We start from the raw sequence: 13,405 nt of genomic DNA on the forward strand, positions 1-13,405 counted from the left end.
ACTGTGGTCAAAGTGGGAAGCGCGAGTACTCAGGGCTCAGTTGTTACTTTCTCATAAACATTTGTGTACATTTAAAATATATTAAAATTCGGCTATGGAATTAAATTAGGAAAATAAAGTCTCCCAAGAACAAATTCTCTAATTTCAAGTTAGTCGCAGACAGATGGAAATATATGTGCGAAAGAGTGCGTATGTAGGAGGACTGACATCAATTTACACCAATCACAAATGCCGTTCCGATGACGCCAACAAAACATTGACCAATCACAGGCGGCGATTGTTGGGCTCCAGTTAGTTAGATCTGCAATGCGTTTGAAACGTGCGGACGAATACACCATTTGGGAATGTGCGCGACGAGGCAGAGTAGCCATTTTGAGATGATATCGCTGTTGAGAAATCCCGTGAAGATGCTGAAATCAACGAACATGGTTACAACACAGATTGTTTCTCCCTCCGTCTCCTCTCTTCTTTCACCATGGCAGCTGTCAACCGACGGGACATTAGCAAAGCGGGGTATCGAGCTGTGCTCACAGAGTTAAAACGTCATTGGTATGAAAGAGGAGAGTGTCTGTACATTGTCTCAGTCGAGACATGAAACACCGTGAGTTCTTTTGTTTCCTGCAGTCGGAACATCTTCCAGCATCTGTCACAACACAACGTCTCATTGACTGCTTGAGTTAATTCACTCTTGTACTGGACAGAGAAGTGAAGCAGATTTGATTTCCAATGGCCTCTGTGAGCCTTGTTTCCAGTCCCCCAGCCCCTGTTTTTGACAAAAACATGACAGACTCTGAGCTGGCAGGGGACGAAAGGTCGAGTAACAATCTTAATGCAATTCTTAACACAATCATCTGTGCATTTCAGTGCTGTGCATCGACATTATTGTTTTCATTTTTTTTCCCTCCTCATCACACATTTAGGGGTTTATACATTTCCTGGTGCCCCTTTTACAATTCTTGCATGCCTTTTCAGTGCATTGATTGCCTGCAGTTTTCCTGCCTGTCTGTCGAAACGATTCATTCACGTACATTTCCATGCGATGGGAAACATAATTATGTGCACTGTAGTGTTGGAATTAATCCATTGCTGCGTTGTTGCCATCTGCAGGGGTTGACGTAATGGCACGCCCATTTTTAGTAACGTTCGTTCCTTAGCTGGCCGCTAGGCGGTACTGCACCATGTTCACTCAGGGCTGATGTGATGGTGATGGTGACGATTTATATCTACCCTAATATCCATATACATCATAAAATTGTACAAGTTGACATCTGACGCTTCAGTAGTGGACTGGTGCAGTTTTTTCTCTAAAAGTATATATTAAAAAACCCACCCCCAAATTTACAAAAAAAAAAAAAAGGGATTGGAATATGAATTGCAAATATGCAAATACACAAGAGTAAATTGAGTATTGGGGTGGTCTATTGTCCACTAAATATGCTAACAATATTGGCATCAAAGCAGCAATATTTATTTTGGATTTGACTTTAGATTTGATTGCACAATAACTTGTAATGAGAGACCAACCCTCTTGTCAGAAGTAATTAAAGTAATTACATCTGGTACATTGAAGAATTTTGCATGTGTTTTGCACAGTCAGCGTGCATGGGATGCAAAATTCAACTCTGGCCTTCCTGTGTAGAGTTTGCATGTTCTACCTGTGCTTGCATGGGTTTTCTTCCTCCCACATTTCAAAAACTGAAGACTCAAAACAAAGTTAAAACTGTATAAAAGTTTAATGGAAGTGGATTTTGCACATATGTTAATAGCCTTGGCTTTCCCAGCCTTAGTAGAAAAAAAATGTCTAGCAAAAGGCATGCGATCCAAGATATATATTTTTTAATCCCGTTGTTACACGTTACTGCTTAAAAGGATATTGAAATGGATCAATTGAATCAAATAATTTAGGGCGCGGATTTGCTTTATTCATAGACTTTAGTTACCGAAGTACTCACCTTTTAAATGACATTTCAGGGAGGATGGTGAGTTGGAAGATGGAGAAATAGACGATGAGGGAATCGGGATAGAGGAAGAAAAGAAAGAGGCCCTAGAGGCAAATGAAGACAAAGAAAAGCCAAAAGAGAAGGAACGGGACAAAGCGAAAGAAAAAGAAGACAAGTCTCACAGGCACTCAAGGAAACGCTACAAAAAGACACGAGAGAAGAGAAGGTCGAAAAGGAGGAGACGGGACAGACAAAAAGTAATCTACTTGACCTTACAATTTAAATTGAATTGATTCCATTATGTAATTTATTTCTGTCTGTCTGTCTCTTCAGCATCACTCATCTTCAAGTAGCTCCAGTTCTGACAGCTACGACTCTGACTACGACCGTCCAGAGAGACCCAAAAACAGGCCGAGTCATGGATCTGGACGTGATTGTGACATCCAGAATACTCAGGTGAGTGTATGCACCCCACTGTATATTCATGCAGTTAATGAGTCTGTTTATTTTCCAGTATGGAAGAGACCAAAAAGCATCACGCGGCAACTTGCACAAGTCGCCGCCGCTGCCTCACAAAAGCAGCAATTTTGACAAGTACAGTGATTACAGCGATGACTATGAAGATGAGGAGGATCATTATGAAGATGAGTCAGAGTACCACCAGTCGAAAGATTCAACACCCGGGCCAGGAAGAGGCCGCTATGCGAAAGAGCAGATGATGGGGAAGAGGGGGAACATGAGGGGCATGAGACAATGTGAGAAAGCACCAAACTAATCTTTCATCCCAAACACGTTAAATAGCAATAGAAAAAAAGCACAGATTTGTTTCACTGCAGTTGGGCCGAGAGGAAGAGGCAGAGGAAGTGGACCGGGAAGAGGACGGGGGATGCTCAATAAGAACAAAAAGATGAAGGGCGGCAAACCCTGGATGGGACGTGGAGGACGAGGCAGAGGGGCTGACCAGGACATGGAAGACGTGGCTCCTGTATGCCCATCAAATCTTCTATTTTCAGCAGATTGTTATGGGCCACTAACATGTTCCTATTTATTTGACAGGAAGTGAAAAATTCTGGGTTTCAGAAGAAGCGACTGATTATGAGCAAAGAATTTATCAGTCAACACACAGTGGAACACAATGGAAGATACATTTGCAAGTATTTCCTGGAGGGTCGATGTATCAAGGTACGCTACTTCGAAAAAGTTTTACTGTTTGCTGCTTGAGCTGTTCTCTGTAAAAGTTTTACATAGGGATGCGTTATGGGAGCAAGAAGTAATCGCATTTTCTTTTTAACTAACTCTGAGCTTTTTTTCCCCAACATTCCTTATTTCTAGGTCATCTTGAATCATTTAAATCTGCATGTGATTGCAGTAACCACTAAAAATGCTTGTAATTGCCCATAGATTCCACAAGATGGTAGCAAAGTACAATTATGGTTGAGTGAATCTCCTCAACTTACTTCAACATACTTTCTAGACACCAAGGACAAAAACCTAATAGTGGATGATAGTTCTTCAAAAAAATCTGTAAATGTCAAAGTGTGATTAAGTTGGCTGGCATTCTCTGTATACTGAGTTTAAAAATGCTAAACTCAAAAGACAAGTGCTCACCTCTTCCTGTAGGGGGAGCAGTGTAAGTTTGAGCATGAGCTGGTCATCCCAGATAAGAAGAAGGAACTTTGTAAGTTCTACCTCCAGGGATACTGCAGCAAGGGAGACCATTGCATTTACATGCACAATATCCTTCATTGACAATCATACATGACTTTGTAAAAGTAACCTGACCATTCAGTGAGACTCCTTAATTTGTGACCCAACGTGAATATCCCTGCAAGTTCTTTCACACCGGAGCCAAATGCTATCAAGGGGACAACTGTAAATTTTCCCATGATGCTCTGACTGATGTGACGAAAGAGTTGCTCGATAAGGTGAGACATGTTTAAAGTGTAACAAATGCGCAATTCATGGGAATCCAAAAGCAATTAATAGTCAAAAGCAATTAATAGTATCTTTTCTGCACACATGATAAGATCATTAATACTGAGGAGGAGAACGCCCGTGAGGATGAGTTGGAGCTAGAGGACCTGAGAAAACAAGGCATCGCCCCACTTCCCAAGCCGCCTCCAGGGGTGGGCTTGCTCCCCACGCCGGGTCAGAGCAGCCCGACGGATGAGTCTTCTCAGGGAGGGAAGATCCCCTCCCTATTCGAAATCAAGGTTCATCCTACAGTCGACCTGGCGCATAAAATTGCCTCAAAGTAAGTCAAACCAAAATTAGGTTGTGTTTTATCAGGAACCTTTAAATCGTTTTTTCCTCAATACCAGTGAGACCAACTACCAGGATTCCAATGAAGGCACTGAGCAAATTAGTGGCGGATCAGAAGAAACACAAAGTGGAGCTTTGGTGTCTTCAGGCTCTGACGGCACCACAGTCCCTTCCTTGGGGTCGCCAAGTTCTGTGGGTTACCCAACAGGACCACCCATGAGCGCCCAGAGCCCTCCTGGACCGCAGCTGCCGCATGGCTACCCAATGCAGCAGCCAATTCCACCTGGTCAGCCGCCAGGGTTTCATGGAAATATAAATCATCACGTGAATATGCAGAGGCCTCCATTCCCTGCAGTGCCAGAACTACAGATGCTGCAGAATATATTTCCATTTCCATCATTGGGCCAGAACCCACTTGAGGTCCTCAACAACTTGCTCCAAAACCAGCCAGCGGGCCATCACGGTTTGTGTCACAAACACCGGTGCGAATTTTGAGTTGCTTAAGGTACATTGGATCTTTGTTTTTGTTATATTAGTAGAGCCCGCAATGAACCAGGTCCAGAACCTGCAGCAGAAAATTGGTCCAGATGTTCAGTTGCAGTCTTTACCTCCAGCGGTGCAGAAAGCCATCATTTTACACCTGACTCAGAACCAAACCGAGTCCAAGCCACCTGAGACCGAGCCGCAAAGAGCCGAGAGCCAAAATGATAAGAATACAAACCGAGGTGATTGTCCCTTCCGATCGTAAACAGGTTCCACCAAAAGCCCAGTCTAACTTGTTTGATCTTTTCCTCCAGATGAAACAACAAACTGGTATTCCAGCGACGAAGAGGGTGGGAGTGGTGTCGCGTCCATCCTCAAATGTCTGAAAAGGCAGAGTGAGATGCAGCAGTCCAAGACTCCAACACAGGCTCCTGCAGCACCTCTGGGCGACCCACGACTTGTCAAAGATAGAACTCAACCAAGTGACCCACGTGTAAAGGCAGACCCTCGACAAAGACCTCCCGATGTGAAAAAGGAGTCTGATGCAAGTTTGGATCCACGACTGTCGAGGGACCCCAGGAAACCGAGACCTATGGATTCGAACACCTACCGCCAGCCAAACCAGCCGACTGGCCCGAAAAAGCCTGCTGGTGAAGAGGATGATGAAGGAGAGAGGGAACTCCGAGACAGAGCGGCTCTCATCCCATTGGAGGCCAGTCCGGATGTGGTGCTACGGGACCCCCGCTGCCAGCTGAAGCAGTTCAGCCACATTCGGGTGGACATTCTGCTTCAACGTCCAGCCTTCGCCCAAACGGTAGTCTGGGCTCCTGAAGACCTGATCCCATCTTTGATACCCAAACAGGAGCATAGCATCAACCTACCCCTGCCACCTTTAATCGCTGATGCTCAGATGAACAGAACAAGTGTGCCAGAGCAACCCCCTGCCTCCAGCCCCCCATTGACTGACCCCAGACTGGCGGCCACTCGTTTAAAGGATCGTCTCGCTCGTCTGCCATCTGGATCCTCAACAGAGAGACCTGTAGATCCACGTCAGCAAAAGAATATAGACCCCAGAATCAGGCGTACAACAAGTCTGGACTCCAAGCTGCTGGGTCAGAAGGAAGCTACGGGAGGAGTTGTAGAAGCCAGGTTACAAAAGACCAGTGCTAGCCCCTCCCTTTCCGAGCAGCTGCCACCCTACGCGCCACGGCTGGCTTCATCTGGGGGCGTCCTGGAAAGCCCCACGACAATCCTGGGAGGAATCAGTCTGTATGACCCCCGAAATCAGACAGAGTCGGTTCAGAGGGATCAGGTAGAACCTCCGAAAAAAGCAGGCATTCTCAAACATCCAGTGAAGAAAGACACTCCTTCAAAACAAGCCACCTCCCCAAGTCAAGGCCGTGTCTCTTTGGAGGAGATGAAAGCCACGGACAATACCTCCAAGAACGATCATACTCCACACGACAGTCCGCAGCCATCTTCTCAGGACTCCATCGTCACTCCCCACGCAGTGCATAATCTTCCAGTTCAGGCGTTGGCAGGCTTGATCCGACCCCAATACACTGATGCCAGGCAGGCCAAACTGGCAGGACCAGGGTCTGCAGGGGCACAAGAGGATGCAGAGGAACAGAAGGAGCAGAAGGAAGTTCTCGTAGAGGAACCCAAGCAGATGGACGAGGAGGAGCTCGAAGACAGGACTCTCAAAGAGGTCTTCAAGACTTTTGACCCCACAGCGTCTCCTTTCTCCCAGTAAACTGCATTGAATTGCTATCTTGGTGACACATGCCAATCATTATTGAGCTATGATTCTATTTATTCCTCTACATTCACTTTATACATATTCATAAGTGGATGGTATGGCAGTGCGCATGTTAACGTCTCTATTTTTTATTCGATTGTTGATTTGTCAGAAAGACTTTTCCATTTCCCTGCAGAATATTTCTACTTGAATTGTGAAGTGGACTTTTAACGATCCATAGTGTTTCAATTTAAATGTGTATGAAATTGTTCTGTTAATATGGTCTACATTCATTCAAGTTGTGAAGTCCATTAAACGTTTAATCAAATATTTCCTATTGACAAGTAACACTAAACTCAATAGGTGAATCTCAACAAATTAGAAAATCCTTTTCTAGTTCACTTAGAAAACATTGATAATCAAGGTGGTATACAGGTTAATGCAAATCTAAAATTCCCCTTCTCAAGAAATCGGAATATTACATATAATCCAAATGTCTTAATTTAGAAAGTAGGTAGGAATCAGTCTTGTTGAAGATATTTTCCTGTATTTAATGAATTAAAGTTTTCTTTATTGTACTGAATACATTCATTGAGATGCACTTGTAAATAACAGTTTAACACTTGTAGCTGTTTTTATATCAAACGTGTTACCTTAAAATGAGCTTGGATGAGTATTTTAAGCCATTTTGGAGCTTTTATTTGTATTGTTTTTGCAGCCTTTTAAAGACATGTTTATTGTATGTCTATTTGTGGTGAGCTTTGTTTTCTGTGTACATTTAATCACCTTTTAAATATAGTCCACTGTACATATCTTGATGTGAATTAAATGTTTATACTACAACCTGACCTAAAATTGCATTGAATGAATCGTTTTTACTGCAGCTACACAAGTTATGCAAAACACTACACAGCAATATTAAATACTTTGTCTCTCTCAGTCAACAAAGGCTTATTTTGACTGATAACTATAACCGTTTAAAAAAAAAAAAACATTCCCTCTCAGACATTGTCAAAGCTAAGGGTGATCTCCTTAAATCAAATATTGTGGTCTATTATTGTAACCTCTTAATTGAAGTGTCAAGTTGGAGCCGTCTTGTACTGGAGACGCCAGACTTGGTACGACGGATTCTGATGAAATCCTCCTCAAACCCAACTCATCCGTTTTGGGGTTGGAGGTCAACTGGGCTCGGTGGATCTCCAGGTTCTTCTTCCATTGGAAACACAAGGCAGTCGCTTCGGCTCCATCTGAGTTGGGCTCCGGCTGCTTTAAACCCTCAGACAAGAGAAGAGATGCAACTTTAAAGGATCTTTAATGTTGTTTTATAATATGTAAATGCCGGTCTGTCCTGTTTACTGTGATGCAGGAGGTCTCTGCTGCATGAACCCCTTTAAGGACTGTGTGGAGGAGGTTCTGCGTGTTCTTCACCAGGATCTCATCAGATGATTTACAGCCGGGTGTTACAGAATTGACACTGCAGTACATAAGAAGATCTCATTGCATTCACTTTTTTTCTGTTTGATGAACCATACCTGGAAAGGATGCTAAGCTGGTTGGTGATGGTGAGAATCTGCTCCACTATAAGGGAAAGGTCCAGCGCACACTGTGCATCCAGGCAGTGGTTAGCTATGACTTGAATAAACTTGGTCACCGATTGGCCGCTTGTCATCACATCTTTGGCTGCACACACAAACGCTTCTTTGTTCTAATATTAAAACAAAGCCCAAAGCTGTTACATGATAGTTAAAAACAAAATCCATAAGGGTGCCCTCTAGTGGGGTTACCGGTATTGGGCCTCTATTCCTCAGGTATTGGGTCATATGGTACAGTGTGTCCGCCATCTTCCTGGTCTCCTGGACTATCTTGTTGTCTTTTGGGTCCCAACTGGCGCTTTCTTGCTTCAGCAAAAAGGAGGTGGAGGTCAGAGAGGACGCATCTTTAAAGCCAGACGCAACCTGCAGAGAAATATGAAGGCATGGATCTTGGACAAAATGCCAGACATGGGGTGGAAAATTGCATAGATCAATATACAAATACATATAAATATGTATGGAACATGCACTCTATTTGCTTACCCAACAGACCAATATGGAGCTATTCCGTGGCCACAAAATATTACTTAAATACTTACATCCTTTACTATATTTGTGGGTCCATATTTCTTCCAAGCGGACACTTTTGATTTTACAGCATCTTCACATATATGCCAAGAAGCTTTTTTTGTTTCTTTATATCTCTTTCCATCACATGTCATAGGGACATTCTGGATGCATCCATCTGATGTCATGCCCTGAAGGCCTGCTCTGATATTGTCCTTTACTTCTTGGTTGATTCCATCTTGCTTACTGATCTCCTCTACCAGATAGTGAGCTTCTGCTGACCAGCACTGAATCTTCACCTCCAGGTTGAATATGTCATTGATTGAGCTTGTTTGTGCCATGAGACGCACCATGCTGATGATGTCGGACATCACAAATGACAAATGTGTGTTAATGGAGCGCAGGTTGGCACGTTCACATGTATCCCGCATGTAGATGAAGCTCTCTTCTACTTTTTTGGTGGCATCTTTTACATTCTCAAGGAGTAAACTAACAGAATGTTCAAGTCTTTGCTGTGCGTCATCTGATTTGTTCTTCTCAGTTTGCTTTGCTGCCAAATGAGCAATGCTGACAACATTGTGGAGTGGAGTGTCATAATATTCATTTGCTTTACTCAAAAGCCCGGCGAGCTCTTTCATCTTCATAATGAGGTTCCTCCGAAGAAGCTCTGGCTTTGCAAGCTGCATGATACTTGGTGGTACAGCGAGGTCCTCCGCTGCTTGAAGGTAGCGCTCAGTCAGCGTCTTCAACTCACTCCGGTAAGCCGTCAGCTCTTTTGATTTAAAATCACTTCTACAAGTTAGGCTGGTGAGCCTTGCAGCTTCCTGGATTCTCAGTGAGCCTTCCGATAAGATGAAAAGTTGCTTTTGAGGAGAGTGTTGGCTCATAGCGCCAGACGTTCCCAAAATCCTATCCAGAGAATTGAACAAAATGCAAATGGAGAGACCCCAGTGGATGCACAGACCCTCGAGCTGATCCAGCTGACCATCAGATGAGGTTGTAAACTCCATCAGATGTCTTGTGTTGTTTTGGGCTTTGTGCAGTTTGTTGTGCAAAAGAGTCATGGTCTCCTGGTTTTCGCTTTGAGGGGTCACATGTGATGACTTGAGCACCAGCACGGTGTCAGCGCACCAGTTCATCACTTCACTGAGCTGCTGTTTCACATCCGTTGTCTTAGTTACTTGAGCTCGCCTTAGTTCGGTGTAAATGACGTGATACCAAGGTTGGCTTCCTGGCAGCAGAACTTTTCGAATGTTTGCAATGAGGTCAGAAAACCGCGTACAGAGTCTGCAGATGTTTTCTGTGCCTAGCGACGAACTCATTGCCGTCTCTTGAGCCGTCTGGACCAGCAGAGGTGTCAGTGACACCAGTTCAGCTCGAAAGCGTTCCAAATTCTTACAGCTGGCGTCATCTACGATGGCTAAAGCTTCTCTCGTTGCTTGGGAATAGCAGTTTGAGAGCTCAAGAACACTAGTGCACACTCGGCTGAGGACTGCAACATCTTTTTCTTTGGTCACAATCATGAGTTCTTGTAAGAGGGGTAAAAGTTCAAAGTCGAAAGTCATCTGGATCATTTTGGGTTCCTCTAAGGAATCATCTAGGTCTAACTCATGATCATATTTAGCAGAAAGCTCCAATTCCACGCATTCTCCATCGGACTCCTCCTCATTTTCTGTTTCAGTTTCAATCACATCCAGGATGGAGGAATCCAAACTTCTCAGCCCACGATCCTCATTCAGATCACAAGACTCGTCTTCGGAAAGATCTGACTGACGGGCGCCCTCCCGCAGAGGACTGAGTAGATGTGGATGCTGGTGGCCATCCAGACCCTCTCGGAGGACTTTAAAGTGATGAATAACAGCAGACGCATTGTCAGAAAAGGTCGAATAGTGCTCCACATTCAAACTGCGACCTAAAAGCATGTCGGTGACCGATTGGTTCATTTTGCTTTGACAAAGCTGAGCTTGTTTCAGCAGTACCAGGAGACCGTTTCTGTAGATGGGGTCCTCACTGTGGTCCAAGTACGTCCTGACTGAGTACATCACCAGCTGCATGTGACGTCTTAGGTCGACCGCATGTTGACTAAAGAGTTCGTAGCTTTGCTGTCTGTATGCGGCATCACAACCACCACGGTCATTTGTTATCTCGTTAATGGCGAGACTCGTAAACTCCTTGACATCCATCACGTCACTGAGAGCATCCTGGAGATCTTTCATCACTTCTTCCCATATGGGAAACATTTCTTGAAGCTTTCGAAGCGTCTGCATAGAGTTGTCAACCAGTTCCAGAGACAGAGGAGCAATCTGAGCTTGGAGTCTGGTAAGACACATTCGGGAGTTCTCCACATTCTCTAAGCTCTTTGCATCTTTGGCTGCGGCAGAAAAAAAGCTGGCAACTTGGATGAGTCTATCCAAGGAGGAGATGAACTCTTCCACTGGTGACTGAAGAAAGCTCACGTCGGTTTCTATGGAGGAATCTGCAATCAGAGTTTGACTCACCAACCGTGAAAGTTCTTCAAACGCAGATGCTGCAACCAAAAGTGTGTCTAACAATCGATGAAGAATGGCTGCCATCATTGCTCTATCGAGATCTTCTAGGAGCTCCTCTAACAAAGCGCAGATGTTTTGAAAATGCCCCTCGTGATTCTCCGGGGACTTTAAGATCAGTTTTATGTCAGACCACAAGTGGAGAACATGTCGACTGTGGAGCACTACTTGTTGCTGGAATTCTGTTTGAGAACAGTTGGCCACAGTCATGCAGTGAAAGACAAGATCTCGAACCAGAATGTCCAAGTCACGACCTGGTAACAACGATGAGTTAGACCAACCTTCCAGCAGCTGTGACAAACATTTCCTCGTCTCGGTATAAAAACCACAATCTCCAAAAGGTCCTCTTTGACATTGGCTTTTTAGGGTGCTCACAATGTCGTCCACTGTGCTCCTCACCGTGTCAAGTATGTAGCTCTTTGCAGCTTGGGCTTCCTTGCTCAGTGGGTGCTTGATAGTGGTGCAGGTAGCAGTATGTATCATAGGGATGCACCTCCTTAGGGTCTCCAAGGAGTATCCAAGTTTTTGGGCCTGCCGGGGGTCCTTTAAGGAATCTGCTCTCTCCGTAGTCAGGCGACTGAGGAGGAGCAAGGCGTCAGAGAACGCCTGAAAGACTTGGACCAGGGACTGGAGGTCTGAACAGGAGGCGAGCTCAGAGAGATGCTCAGACACTTGAGCGGCAGCTGCAAGGATTTCTCTCACCACAGAGTCATCATGCACGAAGAGAACCTGAGGGAAGAAAAAGAAAAAGTTAGTACGAGCAGCTACTTTCTAGGGCCACGACTGCGATAATTCATCACTTTGTTTAGGGAATATTAACATTTATGGAGACTGTGCTAATAGGTCATGTTAAAATTCCAACCTCTCCTATAATCTATTTTTGCTATACTTGAGTATAGCTGCAGAAATTCATGAGATACAACATCTGCACCAAAACATCTGGTCTTGCGCAACTATGTTGGAGTTTACCGTATAACAAAATTAAAGATCTTCAGATGATGAGTATACCGTCCACTTTTGTCCAACGATTTCATCCTTACTTTGACTACTCCTAGGAAAACGGCTTGTGCAGCAGTGATGAGTTCCTCTTTGTGCGCAGTCAAATTGGGCTGGATGCTGAGCTTCTGGGCCGCCAGCAGCACATGTTGGCCTGACAGAGTGATGGGCTCCAGTAGGGAGACCATCTCTTTACGCAGCACATCATCGTCCGTGTCAGTGCCATGTCTGGAAATGGAGAAATGATGTTAATTTGGAGATAAGTGTATTATCGGCCTATCAATGATCAACACACCTGGAAGCCACTGCAGCCATGTTGCTAGTAGCTTTAGCTACAGTCCGGGCTGCTTCTTCCAACTGGCTGAAGTGTTCGGGCTCCTCTAGGCTGTCACACAGCAGCACAAGGTGACACAGGTGACATGCAAACGGAGCAACCACCTGGTCTGCCGCTGTTGTTCTTATCAGGCCGTGGTCCAGTAATGAAGACATACTTGTAGCTTATTGTACAGAGAGCTTCTTGCAGGTCTAAACAAAGATGTTCGAAGCAGTTTGTTAATAATTCAGTGCAGTCCGCAACAAGTGCTTGATGACATTGTCTCCCCAGCAACGGGTGTCACGTGACCAAAAAGTAACACTATATTATTTTTGACTTAAAATATAAAGAGTTTGAGCAAAAAGGAAGAACCTTTGATTTTTCAAAGAGCAGATGTACCCAAAATTGAGTGACTAATAATACAGAATTTTAAGTTTATTTCCAAGCAGGAAAGGTGATGGTTCAGATTTTATTTTTTGCTTTTTAATTTGAAGCCGACCCCCCCCAAAACTTTTTGTGCAAACCGTAAAAAAATAAAATTATTTGCCTAACATTTGCTCAATTGTTTATGTCCTGGTTTGACTTTTTGTCAGGAATGAGTTGAGCCAGGACGAACCAGGATTTAGTGAAGGGAAAGGGAGTTGGAAAAGAGGTAGGTGGGGAACCGAAGACACAGACGGGATAGAGACTCACGGCCAGCAAACAGACAGACCGACCGACAGAAGTCCACTTGGACAAGGTTAAAATTCTGACCGTGAACCTCCAGACAGACCGGGGGAAAAACCAGACGACAGGAACAGGAACACTGGGCACGGACATGGACGGAACACAACAGTAGACACCAACAAGTGAAAAGTGGAACGGAATGAATCGGTTGAAGTATGTGGAAGTAGTTAAGCGTCACAAAAGTGAGCGGAATAAGTAGAATAATAATAATAATAATAATAATAAAGGACAGCAATAACAATAGTGTGAAGGTCTTCACCTTCACACTAAAAAGGAGGAACACACGGGCAGGGTTTAAATAC

At 44.4% G+C, this 13,405-nt stretch overlaps 1 protein-coding gene across 5 annotated transcripts; it reads left to right on the forward strand.

Moving 5' to 3' along the window:
• Window positions 1-315: 315 nt before the first annotated feature.
• Window positions 316-7,278, forward strand: LOC119134667 (zinc finger CCCH domain-containing protein 6). 5 transcript variants are annotated; one of them, XM_037271641.1, is made up of 13 exons: window positions 316-601; window positions 702-812; window positions 1,972-2,197; window positions 2,274-2,396; window positions 2,455-2,695; window positions 2,777-2,925; window positions 2,997-3,122; window positions 3,561-3,675; window positions 3,756-3,865; window positions 3,944-4,194; window positions 4,262-4,665; window positions 4,739-4,927; window positions 5,000-7,278. In XM_037271641.1, exons 2-13 carry the CDS (start codon window positions 727-729, stop codon window positions 6,436-6,438), a joined length of 3,459 nt encoding a protein of 1,152 aa, XP_037127536.1. In that variant the 5' UTR covers window positions 316-601; window positions 702-726; the 3' UTR covers window positions 6,439-7,278. The 5 variants fall into 5 exon arrangements, with proteins under 5 accessions (XP_037127536.1, XP_037127535.1, XP_037127539.1 ...); XM_037271640.1 differs by having other exon boundaries at window positions 316-812; XM_037271644.1 differs by lacking the exon at window positions 702-812.
• Window positions 7,279-13,405: the final 6,127 nt, after the last annotated feature.

Source organism: Syngnathus acus, chromosome 15, assembly GCF_901709675.1.
Source record: "Syngnathus acus chromosome 15, fSynAcu1.2, whole genome shotgun sequence".
Lineage (NCBI taxonomy): Eukaryota > Metazoa > Chordata > Actinopteri > Syngnathiformes > Syngnathidae > Syngnathus > Syngnathus acus.

Coding starts and splice junctions, on each gene's coding strand:
- LOC119134667 (XM_037271640.1), top strand. CDS start 727: ATGGCCTCTGTGAGCCTTGTTTCCAGTCCCCCAGCCCCTGTTTTTGAC. Junction 2,198..2,273: donor GGAGACGGGACAGACAAAAA/GTAATCTACTTG, acceptor CTGTCTCTTCAG/CATCACTCATCTTCAAGTAG. Junction 4,928..4,999: donor TGATAAGAATACAAACCGAG/GTGATTGTCCCT, acceptor CTTTTCCTCCAG/ATGAAACAACAAACTGGTAT.